This window comes from Cupressus sempervirens, chromosome 8 (genome assembly GCF_028749045.1).
Source record: "Cupressus sempervirens isolate cs-2001-9-10 chromosome 8, ASM2874904v1, whole genome shotgun sequence".
NCBI classification, from domain to species: Eukaryota; Viridiplantae; Streptophyta; class Pinopsida; order Cupressales; family Cupressaceae; genus Cupressus; species Cupressus sempervirens.
In genome coordinates, this window is record NC_143125.1 from 613,079,734 (window position 1) to 613,094,862 (window position 15,129).

At 34.7% G+C, this 15,129-nt stretch overlaps 1 protein-coding gene across 2 annotated transcripts in view; it reads right to left on the reverse strand.

The window, feature by feature from the left end:
- Positions 1-15,129, reverse strand: part of LOC149543915 (uncharacterized) — a 354,620-nt gene that overhangs the window by 257,468 nt on the left and 82,023 nt on the right. For both annotated transcript variants that reach the window (XM_089798562.1, XM_089798563.1), the window contains exons 8-9: positions 5,920-6,167; positions 5,663-5,758 (exon numbers count right to left, since the gene is read on the reverse strand). In XM_089798562.1, the coding sequence (XP_089654688.1) occupies positions 5,663-5,758; positions 5,920-6,167 (344 nt within the window). The remainder of the gene's footprint in view (positions 1-5,662; positions 5,759-5,919; positions 6,168-15,129) is intronic.

Consider the following 15,129-nt stretch of genomic DNA (forward strand, 5'->3'; position numbering starts at 1 on the left):
TCCTCGCATGGTTTGGGATCCTAGAGTTGCAAATTGCTTGAGGACAAGCAATTTTTGGGCGGCGGCGAGGATTTGTAATGTTCCCAATTTTAATTAATTTGGGGCCCAAGTTATTAGTGTTTGTATTGCTAGGTTCCGGTTGATTTAGTATATCTCGGACCCATTTTTAATTAATTGTTCGGTAGGTGTTGACCGTCGGCTATCTTTGTACACCCTTGGGATGTTTCTCCGAAGGGTATTTAAGCACGGCATGTAGATTGTAGTAAATATGCAATTTGGATTATTTTTTCTATACTACAAATTCCGGCTGGAGTTCCCTATTGTTCGCCATTTCGGAAGTGAAAGACCTTCCTTATTTGGCTTGTGCGGTTTCAGTGGGATTCAATCCTCACCCTATTCCGTCTATGTACTTGGCTCGGATCTAGAAAACCAAAACATCTTTTGTATGTGGAATATTATTATTGTTTGGCACAAGTGTGTATCTATTTGGTATCTGGTTTCCTACAAGTTATTTGTGTTAAATATATTGCATTTGCATTACTTATTACGTTGTCAAACTGCTCTGCATTTCCCTTGTCGTACTGCATCACCGTGCACCACATCGAACACCATCCACCGACTGGACTCCCTCTATATGGACATCAAACAGTCATACGACCATCTCCATAACATTTTGTACGACCATCATTCCCTCTCTTCCAATATGGACATCCTACACACCTACCATATGGCTTCACCCATCACCGTACGGACATCCTTCTTGGACCGTACAATCACCCCTCTTGCCTACTGATTCCTTCATACCTAAGGCACTAGAAAGACCACTCGAGGCACGAAGGAGAACTACTCGAGGCACTGGAAAGACTACCTGAGTCACGGAGGAGAACTACCTAAGGCACTGGAAAGACTACCCGACGCACGGAGGAGACCTATCTGAGGCACTGGAAAGACTACCCGAGGCATAGAGGAGAACTACCTGAGGCACTGGAAAGACTACCTGAGGCATGTAGGAGAACTACCTGAGGCACTAGAAAGACTACCCGAAACATTGGGTCAAGATCACCTACAAGCTGAGTTCACCTCAGGAACATTACAGTGGTATCAGAGCAGAAATTGTTCAAGCATCTCCAAAACCTTTCGAGAGCATCTCCAAACTTTCGGGAACATTACCAAAATCGTTTGGAACATTACATTTACAAACCAGTCTTGCTTTGTTTCTCATAACTTCACCTTGTTCATTCGTCTTGTTTCTAAATACCCATTTAGTTCCAATAATAATCCAATAATCATCTTTACAAGCTTCATCAGCATTCTCAGATTCAACTTGAGAAATCAAACGTAATTCTTCACAAACCTTGTTTCTTGTCATAACTCCTTTGTTCAAACTTCCAATGATTTGTTCAACAAGGTGACTCTTTGTCAAATTTTTGTTAGGTGTCACTTGTTCAAATTTGATTTTTGTTCTCTGTTCAAATCTAGGTTCTTCTCTTTGAACTTCTCCTTGTAACTCAGTCTGCAACTCAGTGTCAGTTTCATAAAACAATTCCTACTCAACATTCTAATTGTTAGTCCTTTGATAGTCTTTCCATCAAGTGTAATAGATCATTTTCTTTTTATGTGACATGATGCATTATTTCCAACTCTACCTTTACCACCATCATAACTATTAAATTATACAAATTTGTTCATATCTCCAGTCATATGATGGGAACAACCACTATCTATTATCCAATCAGACATTTTCTTCTCAATCTGTCAAACTAATGCTTTTTCCTCTTTTACTTCATCTTTTATTTCTTTTTCAAGGCTTCCTTTTTTAATAGCAACAAATCTTATTTCATCATCCTCATCATCACTATCATCTAGGAAAATTACCATCTTAAAATCAAGTTCTCCATCCTCATCAACATAGAAGCAATCCTTAGGTATTCTCGATCTATAAGGCTTTCTAGGCTTAAACGTCTTCACTCTCTTTGGACATTTGAAAGAATAATGACCATGTTCTTTACATGTCCAACAAACAAGAATTTTGTCATCTTTAGGTTCTCTCTTCATAAGTAGGGAAAGTCCATCAATCTTCTTGTCTTCTTCCTCTTTAGATACGCAACTACTGCTAGCATAATCTCCACTTGTACTTGCACTTCTTGTCAATGTAAGTTTGTATCGTTGTACGTTGAAAGTAGTTTCTATTCTAGGTAATTCTCCATTTTATTTCATCTACATCTAAGATGTTTGCAATCTCGCAAGAGTCTCTCTTGTAAAGTTAGGAGTGTACAAAATAACTTGTTCAATCATCTGTGCTCTTTGATGATAAGTAGGTGTCAAGGTCTTCAAGATTTTCAACACAATGTCATCTTCTGTCTTTCCGCCTCCACAAATCTTAATTCCTATAACAATTTCTGATATTCTACCAAAATAACCTCTTATAGTTTCATCTTCCAACATCTTAGCATCTTGAAGTAAACATATCCAGCTTTGCGATCTAGTCTTCTTAGTATGTTCATCACCTTCAAATATTCATTGTAAAGTAATCCAAATCCCATTGGCAAGTCTTAAATATCTTACCTCTCCATATTTTGTTTCAGAAAGAGTTGTCAATAGTACTTCTCTCGCAAGCATATTCTACATAAATAAATATTTCTCACTTTCTTCACTAGAATCAAGCTTGTCTTCTCGAATCACATCCTTCTTATTCACTATCACCAACTAAAATTCCTTACCCATGCATACCAAATATGTCTTCATCTTTTCTTTCTAGATATCATAGTTAACCCAGTCAAACTTCAAACTATCTTTCCTGAAATGCACAATGGATCTCCTTAAGTTGTTAAGCTTTTCCTTCGAAGACTTAATGCTTTGATACCAATTGTTAGAAAGTAAAGTCCACCAAGATAACTATGCAGTGGGATGGGAGGAAGGGTCAATCAGTTATATGCTTAAAATAACTCTCAATATCTTTATTTATTTTAAAATATGTAAACAGCAGATGCAACACCAAATATGTCGACTAAGGAAACCCTTGATCAAAAGAAAAACCCTAGTGGGAATGATGCCCACAAAATAAGGTACTGATAAAAAGTTTCTTGTGAACGGAGACTCTGTTAGGAGCCAATAAAATACAAGCAGTACAAATGATTCCCTGTTAGGAGACTTCGAATCCTTTTTAAAAGATTTGAACTCTACTAGGAGTTTTGCGAACCCTGTTAGGAGTTGAAAGGAAGACCACTGAACCTGCTGTCCAAATAGCCTCAAGCAGTCTACATTAGACAATATTTAGGATAAGCATATCCAAGATCTCTGAATTGACTAAACAGCAACTCATTTGGCAATACAGTTCATTTGAAGCTCACAAAACAATCAATCTCTACTCTAACTTAGCTGAATTCATATTTAAGTACACATACACAATAGCCATCCACATTGAAATGACCTTTCCTTTATACCAAGTCCTAAAACAAGTATTGAGTCGGCCTTGAGCCTTTCTCAATTTACAATGAATAATATAAGACATTCCTAAGATATTACAATGCACATTACATTACAATTAAACTCCTTTTACAATGATTTTTACAAAACATGACTCGTAGGAAGCAACACGCTGAACAGTTTTCATAAGTCAGTTCAAACTGCATATTTGATTTCATCATGTGAAACATAGCATCTTCAACATGTCTACCTATCCTCTAAACATGCTTAACCTTATCCCACCTCAGTTAAAAGATATAGCTGATTTACCAACACCCTCTTTCCAGAAACTCTCTCTGAAAGAAACCTCCAGAAAACATCGCATAACTCAGTCTCAACTGCATATCTCTTTTTGCGAACATAGACATAGCATCAGGACAAGCTCCTAAATCTACCTTCAAGTGCACATAACATAACTTGTTGACCGTTGACCGTTGACCATTGACCACACCAAACAATTCTTCCTCTATAACTCTAGTAATCTTCACAAAATAAGGTGAATGTTGACATCAATGAGAAACTCTATCTTGAATAGAACACATAACCTCAGAATAATGTCTCCAGCAATGCTCTGATAGTCCCCTAGAGAAATACCATTAGCATTTATGCTAACAGACCATAGGTGTGAATCCCATGGATCCACCATTCATGTGCTATGCCTTCTACGTGGAGAATAGCAAATTGGAGTGCATCCTCCTCAGTCATCAAGCTAAGGGTAAGGTAAGTGCTTAGTGTTTGTAACCAATCATATGTTGTGGTTTTCCCCAATCCAACAAAGCTTGGGAGATTAACTTTGTTTACTTTGTGTTTAGGATCTTTATTTGCATGCCCCCTAGGTTCCTCTCTTCTCTTATCTTTGCAAAATTACATAAATGGTACTTCTCTAATATTAGGATCTAACTCTACATAAGCCCTTACTATGTCCTCAATTCAGTTGATGAGTTGGGAAATTTTAGTGTTAGAAGTCATGTTATGGCTTTCAGAATGGTTTGAGCTAGTGTCTCTCCCTTGGTTGGGGTGACTTTTTTAGTTATTGATTTAATTTCCCATATTTTGTAGAGCTTGGAGGAGGGCCTGATTATATTTTTACCTTTGATTTATCAATGTTTGGTTTGCTCCCTCCATATAGGATCTCATGTCATCAGCCAAGTCATTCATTGCGTTTTTCCTTGCTCTTCTATTGTAAGTTTTCATAAGCCTCTAATTACAGGATGGCAGGATTATGCTTTGATACAGCTTATTTATTAAACAATATAAGTTTAATCAAGATGAATTATCTACTAATTCTCAGATATCCAATCATATTACCATTCAGCTTAATGCTGGAAGGTGTAGGTGTTATCCAAGTTACCTAAATACCAACTTGCAATGGATTCCCTCAAAGTTTACAGGCCAAAGTCTGTATCTCATCTTGTGTCTTATCCTCAAGGCTTCCGAAATGCTGACCCCTGCCCTATCTTGGAACAAAGATCCATTCCTTGCATTTATACAACCCCCTCCTTGGTAACATCACAACCTTCCCTTCTCAAATTAAAATAGTAATAGGTCTCGAATAAATATACATCTGTATAATATAACTGATATAATTCTGATATTATTCTTATTAATGCATTTATATGACGTATATATTAGACCATATACTGATTCTTTATCCCTGATGTTATAAATGTAATATTTTGTGATCCAGTATCCAAATCTCACATGCTGTACAACATCATTTTCTATCACACTATGCTTGCCAGTAATGTAACAGGTTTATTTACTGTTTGTTTATATTGCATGCTCTGTAAAATCCTTAGAATCTAGGTTAAATGGAGCTTCCTCTAATTATCTGAAGAACAGTATACTTTATATGTTGTGTCGCATCCAAGGGTGTAAAATAAAAGTTAACACCTTGCAATTTTTTAAAATGCATATGTCCTTTTAAATATTTTTACTACTTCTCATGATAATTGATGCTAGGTTCCTTGTTCAATCTAATTACCATTCAAAAACAATTGAGATGTCAAAATAAGACATAATACCAATAACACGATTGTCTCCAAATACATAATAGCTTAGAATCTCACACATTGCAGCTTTTTCTTTCTTTGGTCTTTAAGAATTATGAACTAAAGTGAGACTGCAAACTATCTTTTATATAAAAGCTTCTGATTTCAAGGAAAGGAAAGAGAAATCGGTTATGGTGTTTTTTTACCAAGACCAGAGAGGTGAATACACTCATTGCTGCATAGGTTAGCAACCAACAAATCCAATAGACAGATTCACGCAGTCCCATAACTAGCATACAATCCTGCATTGTTATTTTTCACTGTTAGATTTCCATGTGATTAACAAAAGACAAGTACAAGAGTCCCAGATATAGAACCAATATACAAAATAAGCAAACCAAAGCAATATCATAGATATCCTTCCTACATGGTAACAAAGAAACTTTTTAAAGAAATATATTACCTTTACAAGGTCTGTTTTCTCCTTTACTAAGTGATACAGCACGGTCTGCAGCTGTGGAACAAGTGCCCAAACCATGTACATGGCTGTAAAAAGCTGAAACGTTTTTGAAGCAAAGGACTGATGATACAGGGGAAGTGGTTGTTGCTGTGCAAAGGCTGACTTTGAATAGGTTCTCTCAGAACATGGAGATTTTGGAAGAGACATCTTTCTGGCAACTTGAGATATTACAGACTGAAGAGCAAGAAAACCTAGAATAGCACATAAATTAAAGCATTATAAAAGAACCTATGGGAGCATATAATTAGAAGTGGATACTTTTCAATCTACAGGAAAAACACAAAAGGCAAAAGGAAATGATGTTCCATTTACTTGTGAAAACAACTACAAACAAAAGAAGACTAAAAAGTTGAGAATGTGGACAACTTTGGAAAAGCAGAGAAATTCTTGCCCATTGCAAAAACTATTTGATGCAGGCCACAAAATCAACAAACAAATACATCTGACCTAGAATTTAAACAGATGAGTTGCTAGGATGCCGGTAAACTGTCAAACAACCCTAAGTTTTGAAGAAACACAAATTGTCAGACTATATTCATATTTGCATAGCCCATCTGGAAAAGAAAAACAGCTCAAGATCCTTTTACAAGCTTTTCCTCATTACGACAGGCAGTTCACAATGAACCAGTGATGAAATTTTGAGCAATATTGCATCAGTTTATTTGTGGCTTGCCTTGCAGAGGTCTTTTAGGCTCCCTTTATACACAATTATTATTTTTGTAAGTAACTTCAGCATTTGGCTCAGTATATTTATGGTAAGTCATATGGATGGTCAAAGGGCACCACATTTATATCTGAAAAGTTGGCAGGATTAGTTGTTTAAGTCTAATCTGACATTGACTTTTAAATTAATTTAATTTAATTTAATATCTTTGTAGGCAGCAATTATGCCATTAATAGTACTTTTGTTCCTTAAGGGTAATGTAATAAAATATTTTTCTTGAAACAATGTCAGTTGCCGGTAATTGGCAGTATTAACCATTTGCCAAGCACTATTTGTGTAATGGTCTGGATGATTCATGAAGTTGTTAATATTGGAGATTATTAAGCTACGAAAGATACATGATTTTGCCATATAATGGTCGGGATGATTCATAAAATTGTTGATGTTGGAGATTTTTTAGCTATGAAAGATTTATGATTTTGCAATTTATTGGGTTACGTGTTTCTGTGTTATCTCTAGTTATTGAAAATCTTCCATCTGTGATTCTATAGTTTAGGTTGAGCAATATTGTTGAATGGTTACTTGTGAGCTATACTGTACAATCCATCTCAAGTTAAGCATCTAAAGTTTTGGCATCATTGCCTAAGTACACACCTAGAGGTCTAAGTAAAAATAGGCGGGATGGCAGCACAATGGATCGTACCTTGACCAGTAGATATTGGTAACTAACAATAATGAAGTGAGCTAGGAAGACCAGCTGACAAAGGATTTGGTTTGGGCATGGGACGTGTTAGTCAACGAGTACATGCAACGAGAGGCTCAAGAGAGAGAAGTCCCAATTGACATAGTACATGTTGAACTCACAATGAGTGCCATTGCCTAGGATCTTTAGGGTAGCCTTCTAAGGTTGTTGGCTTGCACATTGCTCGAAGTCCAAGAACAACATGAGGAAAGAGAGAGGGGGCACTGTGGGCAACAAATACTACAATGGTAAAAGGAGAAGAACCGAGAGGGAGGAAAAACCACGCAACCCAAGTAGGTGTCGCACCGCAGCATCTGTAATAATTAATGTCGCTTTTACCAAATAAGTGTCAATACAGGACTGATTACTAAGAGGGTGAGCGAATTAGTAATCACTAAATTTACTAATTAAAACTTCTTCAAACTTTAACCATTAAAACATTCAATCAGCATCAAGAGTAAAATGAACCTTTCAAAACATGCAACCACAAATAAAACAATCACACAATGAAGACACCAAGCTTATCTCGTGCAAACCCAATTTGGGTGAAAACCATGGTGTGAGATAATGCTCATTAAATTTGAACTCTTCTAGAATACATCCTTAGAGGAGCTTACCAAGTTAAGAGCTACAAAAGCACTATTAGGTGCTACCCAGTTAAGGGATTTACCTATAGACCTGTTAGGATCTTTCCCCTATCAAAAGCAACCTAGTTAGTGGATTTTAGACACTCTTTTCGAATACCATCTTGTTAGAGGATTTACAAATAAGAATTTGTTAGGATTCATCTTGTTGAGTGATTTCATTGATACAATGGTTAGAAAGCAATAGATGGAAATGATCTGTGAAATTGCACTACCTCTGCATGATCAGATCCTATTAAGCTTTGAAACTCTTCTTCAAACCATATACTCTCCTCTGGCTTGATTGCATTTGATTCCTGCACTTGCTCTACAATGAAATCCTTTTCCACTTTCGTAATCAGCAACTTGCTCCTTCATCAACTTTCCGTTGAGCTTATTTCCACCGCCTTAGCATAAACCCTAGATCCAATGATCCAAATCAAATCTGATAAGATATTGTTCATGTTTGGTAGCTTCAGTCAAATAAACTTATGAATATATATAATTATATCTGAGATATAATTTATATATGTGTTCATTATATATGAGATATAAGTTTATTGTTATATGTGAGAAATTAATATAATATATATAACTATGATTAAATTTTTTATTAAATTAATTATCTAATTAAGGAATAGATGTCTTTTCATGGCTTATTCTCAATATAAATAAGAGATATAATGCATCTAACCACCCATAAGTTGTTTTACCCGGAGCGCATCAGCAAACGATTGAATTTCACCTTGGAAATAGGACCATCTAGTAAGTTGTTTTGACCAAAAAAAAATCTTGAACAATCCTCCTCAAACGCATACCTCAAGCAATGTTTTATCAAATCCTTTCCACAAATCACGAAAATACCTTCCTACCACATGAAAAATCACACCAATCCCAATAATTGTTAAGAATATAGCTTCATTCGGATTGAAGCATTCTTATTATTACTACTATGAATCTAATATGTTTATGAATATATATATTTGTGATGGTGATATAATTATGAATACAAATATATATATATATATATATATATATATATATATATATATACAATTGTTATATATATATATACTTGTACATATTATTATTAAACTATAGTAAATATATTAAAATCGATAAAGTAATAAACAAGTTTAACATTGTATATGTTAAAGTTAGGAGCGATATGATTATCAGTGATATAGTTTAATCCATTGATGATTATGAGAAGTCACGCCCATGAGAAGCTATGACTCCCCGTGGCAATTGCCACAAGGGAGTCACACCTCCTCACAAAATCATGAACCCCTTATGACATACAAATAAAGGCAATCAGTGACTATTGCATATTCAATCAATAATAGCAGCATTGTAGTATGTAAAGCAGTCGTCGATATTCAGATTGGTAAAAGTCTATCTCAGCATTATAACAGTCTCTGATCACCTTGATAAGAGTATCAAAGATCTCAAAAGGAACTTCAAATATATATATATATATATATATATATATATATAAGATATTTATAACTGTACATCAGCTATTGAGATTTCATAAATAAGAACTTAGATTTTCTCTAGAAAAGATCTATAACCTTTACATGGTATTAGAGCCTAACTAGAGAAAAATCTTAAAGCAGATTCGAACTAAAATATTCCTCTCATTATAGAGCCTATTTCAACCTCAAACAAAATGGTGAATGGAATCCAAATAGAAGACAGATTGGAAGGGGCAGTAAACTTCTCTTCATGGAAAATTCGAATCATAGCCTTACTTGAAGAACTCTAACTTGATTCCTTCATAGAAAAAGATATTAAGATGCTTGAAGAAGAATCAGAAAAAACAACTTGGAAAAGACATAACAGTAAAGCTAAGAAGATTATAATCGATGTTGTGAGGGATCACATCCTTCCTTCCATAGCAAGATTGAAAACAGCCTATGAAGAATTCAAAACTATAAAAGATCCATTTGAAATAAACAATAAAAGCAAAATACTGACAGTAAAACATCAGCTCCTAAATATAAAAATAAACAAAGGAGAGACAATGACAACTTACTTCTTAAAATTATGTAATTTGTTTCTGGATTCGATTGTGTGTATAATTTTTAGCATCAACGTTTTGGATCACACTCTATGATCCATCATCTATTCTTGCATTCTCTCATCCTGATGATGGATCACAGAGTGTGATCCGAAACTTTGATGCTAAAAATTATACACACAATCGAATCTAGAAACAGATTTCATGTAAAAATGGATTGTGGAAACCTGATAAAATTCTTACAAATATCTAAGATAAGAGACCAACTTGCCACCATTAGAAACAATGCAGATGACAAAGAATTTACACTGATTTCTCTAAGAGGCTTACCTATATCATGGGAACCTTTCATTCAATGTGTAAGTCGTCCCTCACTTCCAAAATTTGATCAACTCAAGAATGAGTGCATTCAAGAGGAATCCTGGTTAATCTCAAGAGGAATCTACACAAATCAGGAAGGGGAGATTCAAGCCCTATATACCAACAACAGAAACAAAGGGAAGAAGAGCAAGTTCAAACCAAAAGGTGGAAATAATTCTCAATATCACAAAGAAAGGGATTCATCCAAAGTTCAATGCTATCAATGTGATAAATTTGGTTATGTCTGAAAATTTTGTCCTGAAAGAAAGAAAATTCAAGCTATCATATCTGAATCTCATGAAGTTTAAAATCCTCTAATTCTATTTAGCTTTTTCAAGTGAATTAAACACAAGTAATAATACTCGGATAATGGATAGTGGAGCTTCAAGACATATAAATGGAATCAAAAGTCAGTTTGAAACATTAAGAGAGTATTGCATAGAAGAAGTCACAATTGGAGACAATTCTACTTATCCAATAAAAGGAATTGGTACCTGCTCCTTACAAATTAAAACAGGGAAACTCTTCAATTAAAAGATGTGCTATTTGTACCAGGGATAAAATGAAACCTAATTTCCATTTCAGGTCTAGCTGATCAAGGATATAGGGTCACCTTCAATGAGGATAAACAACTCCAACATAAACAACGCCATCAGTATAGGATCAAGGGATCGAAGCATGTATAAATTAAGTATTAAAGCAAAACAACAAGCATTAAATAATGAAGTCCATAACTCAAATGAACTTTGGCACAGAAGATTAGGGCACCTTGGATTTAGTGCTCTTCCTACCATAGGGAAAATCACTACAAGCTTACCTAATCTCAAATCTGATCACATTAGTATTTGCAAAGGGTGTGCCCTAGGAAAAAATAAGAAAGAATATTTTCCTTTAAGTAAACACAAGTCAAAAATTGTACTAGAACTTGTTCACACTGATTTGTGTGGACCCATGTCAACACCCTCTCTAGGGGGATTGTTGTACTATGTAACATTCATTGATGATTACTCTAGGAAAACTTGGATATACTTTCTAAAACTTAAAGAATCTAAAGAAGTTTTACAAAAATTCAAAGAATTTAAAGCCCTTGTGGAAAATCATACCAAGAAGAAAATAAAAACATTAAGATCTAACATCTTCAAAGAATTTTGTATTTCTATTGGGATTAAGAGGGAGACAAAAGTACCTTATAATCCTCAACAAAATGGGGTTGCAGAAAGATGAAATAGAACTATTATAGAAGCAACAAAATCCATGATTCGTGATCAAAGTCTCCCTATGTCCTTTTAGACCGAAGCAACAAGTACAACGATTTACATTCAAAACAGAAGCCCTCATGTAACATTGAAAAACATAACTCCCGAAGAAGCCTTCACTGGGAACAAACCAGATCTTAGTCATCTAAGAATTTTTGGTTGTCCAGTCTACATTCACATTCCCAAAGAGAAAAGGTCTAAATTAGAACCTTCCGAAAAGAAAGGCATATTCATTGGCTACAGTGAAACAACTAAGGGATATAGAGTATATATTCCAAGACAAAAGTCTGTTCAAATCAGTAGGGATGTTAAGTTTGACAAAGATATCGCTTTCAAAACATCCTTAAACAAAGAAGACAAGGAAATTGAAAATTGGAGGGAGTTTATCGTAGAAGATGAGTATAATACTAAAATCAAAGGGAGAACACTATAGAAGATAATTCAACTAGAAATCTAAGGGAGAGTCTTTCTGAATACAGAGACACATATGCATCTAATGCTGATAATGATGAAGTTTTAAATCAGAAGAAAAGATCACTTTAGGCAAGGAAAATGATTGAAGGGAACAATGTGGAACCAGATGAGGTTTCTAGAGAAAACAAGAAAACAACAAATCAAAAATGCTATGTTGCCTTAGTAACATAACTCACAAAAACAGAACCAACTAATGTTGAGGAGGCCTTAAAATGTCAAGTATGCAAAGATGCAATGGTAAAGGAATATCAATCCATTCTAAAAAAAGATATCTAGGATATTGTTCCTAGACCTGAAATCAAATCAGTTGTATCTTCAAAATGGATGTTTAAGATCAAGTATGCACCTAATGGAAGCATTGAAAAACACTGTCAGATTTGTTGCAAGGGGTTTTTCTTGAAAGGCCAGAATTGATTATGAAGAAATATTTGCTCCAATTGCACATTACACTTCAGTAAGAACGATAATTGTCATTACTACATCCAAAGGATGGAAAATAAATCAAATGGATGTAAAGACAACTTTCTTGAATGACATCATTGAAGAAGTATATATAGAACAAGTTTAAGGATTCATGACGCATGATCGGAAGCTATACATATCTCAACTAAAGAAAGCTCTCTATGGGTTGAAGCAAGCTCCCAGGGTTTGGTATGAGAGGATAGACAACTATCTTCTCAAATTGGGATACTCCAAGAATGAAGCTGATCTGAATATATATTTCAAAATATCTAATAATGACATGTTGATACTCGTTCTTTATGTTGATGATTTGTTGATAATAGATGCAAATCACCTTATAGCCAAGTGTAAACAGGATCTCATAGCTGAATTTGACATGAAGGATCTAAGCCTTCTACATTATTTTTTGGGTCTAGAAGTATGACAGAAAGAAAATTGCATCTTCCTAAACCAAGAAAAGTACACTACAAATATATTGACCAGATTTGGACTGCTGGACTGTAAACCATTATTTACTCCAATGGAAACTAACCTTCATAAGCTTTAAATTGAAGCAACAAATTCAGAACCAATAGATCCTACTCGCTATCGGCAAATTGTTGGATCCCTTATGTTCTTAGTGAACACTCGGCCAGATATCTACTATGCTACAAATGTGTTAAGTCACTTCATGTGTGAACCCAAGAAGATTTATCTAATGGTAGCCAAGCATATTCTAAGGTATCTACAAGGAACAATTGGACTTGGGCACCAACATGTGGCAATATGCCTTCGAGGTGAAGAGTTGATTCAGTAAAGGAGGTTAAATGAAAAAGTAAAAGAAGCCAAAAGTGGAAACACAAGATAAAATGGCGACAATAATAAAGAATAATACACCTTAAAAAAATTAAAGGTAAGCATACAAAGCTCAAACAAGTATGCCAAGGACCACAAAAGCCAAGGAAATTAAAAGGTAAAACCAATTTTTAAAATAATCTATTTGAGTAAAATTAAAAGAATTAAGGTTAGAAAGATGGGAATGGGAGAGAAAAGGATAAGAAAAGATAAAGTTGCAATTAAAAGACTTATATTAGTAGGTATTTTGAGAGAAATTTTTAAAAAATAACAGGAAGAAAAAGAGATAAAAGGAACAAGTGAAAGTATTGGTTTTTCTAAAAGTTCCATGCCATGTTGAAAACCTATATGTAAAAAGTGCCAATAAAAGACAAATCTATGCGAGTAAGCCAAATTCATTGTGCAAAACTAAGAGTACTGAATAAGAGTTGGAACAACCAAGAGGGGATATACGAATGGTCATAGATTGTAAGTCAGGGTCAATTGCAAACATTGGTAGGTTCCATCAGCAGCAATATGAGTGCTAGGAAAACTACATCCAAGTGCAAAATACCACCAAGGCCACACAACCACATGATATCATCAGCATCGCAAAGTTGAGAAGTACATAGTAATCATACAAGTCGTACGACATCAACGGATTCAAATAAACACAACAGCCATACAAGTCATAAGGCATCCATCAAAAGAGACATGAGAATTTGATAACCCAAATAAGTTGGACCGTACAAGGTCATACCTCATACGAGTTTCACGAACAATGTATCAAACAAGAATTGGCAGCCCAAGACATATGGATTCATATGTCTTACAAGTCTAACAGAGAGCCAAGTTTGGGTGGAGAAGTTGTCAGCAATACACCAACTATAGACCATACATGATTGATTGAGGGAGTTTCATCCTTATGCTTGTGTAGACTTAAAAGACACTTCACCCGTACGACACAGAGGTTAATCCATCATTTTGTTTATTTTTCAGCCAAGACACAGGAGTGTACGGAGAAGGGTAAAAATATTGAAAATGGTGAAAGGAAAGGTTAAAAAAGGGAAAGTTAACAAAAGACAAAGATAACATGATTACAACGAGGAACATCGTACTTGAGAGTGTTACTGTTACATCCCCTATTTTGTTGATTTTGAAAAAATTCATTCAAACATTGATATTTAAAGTAATTAGTTAAAACAATTACTCATTTTTGAAGTTCATATGAATGGAAATATTTGTTGATTGTTATGTTGGATGTGAAGAGGAAGATGTTACTTAAATTACCTTCTATTACAGTTAATTTAGTTATTAGTTATGATGACTATTATTGAGTAATTCAAAAGTATGCTTTCACCTTGCTAATTCTTCTTGCAGGTAGCACGACAACAGGGGGGAAAGCATTGGCCAAGAGGGAATTGAGTACAAGAGCACCATCCTGCCACTAAGGTTAAAAGGCATGAATCTAAACCACCATGGTCAGGGAACATAGGCTAGGGCAAACTAGACACACATCAAGAGACCACCATGAGATAATTGCATCATTAAGCTTAATAAGATATATAAACATTTATTTATGCAATAAAGCGAATTAAGCAAAACAAATGTTACCTTTAAAAAGTGAGTCGATCTCAAATCCTTCTTGTAATGTCAAACATGTTTTAGTATAATGGTACAATGGTATTTACATACATCTGTACATATTAAATACATGAATATGTATGTATGCATAT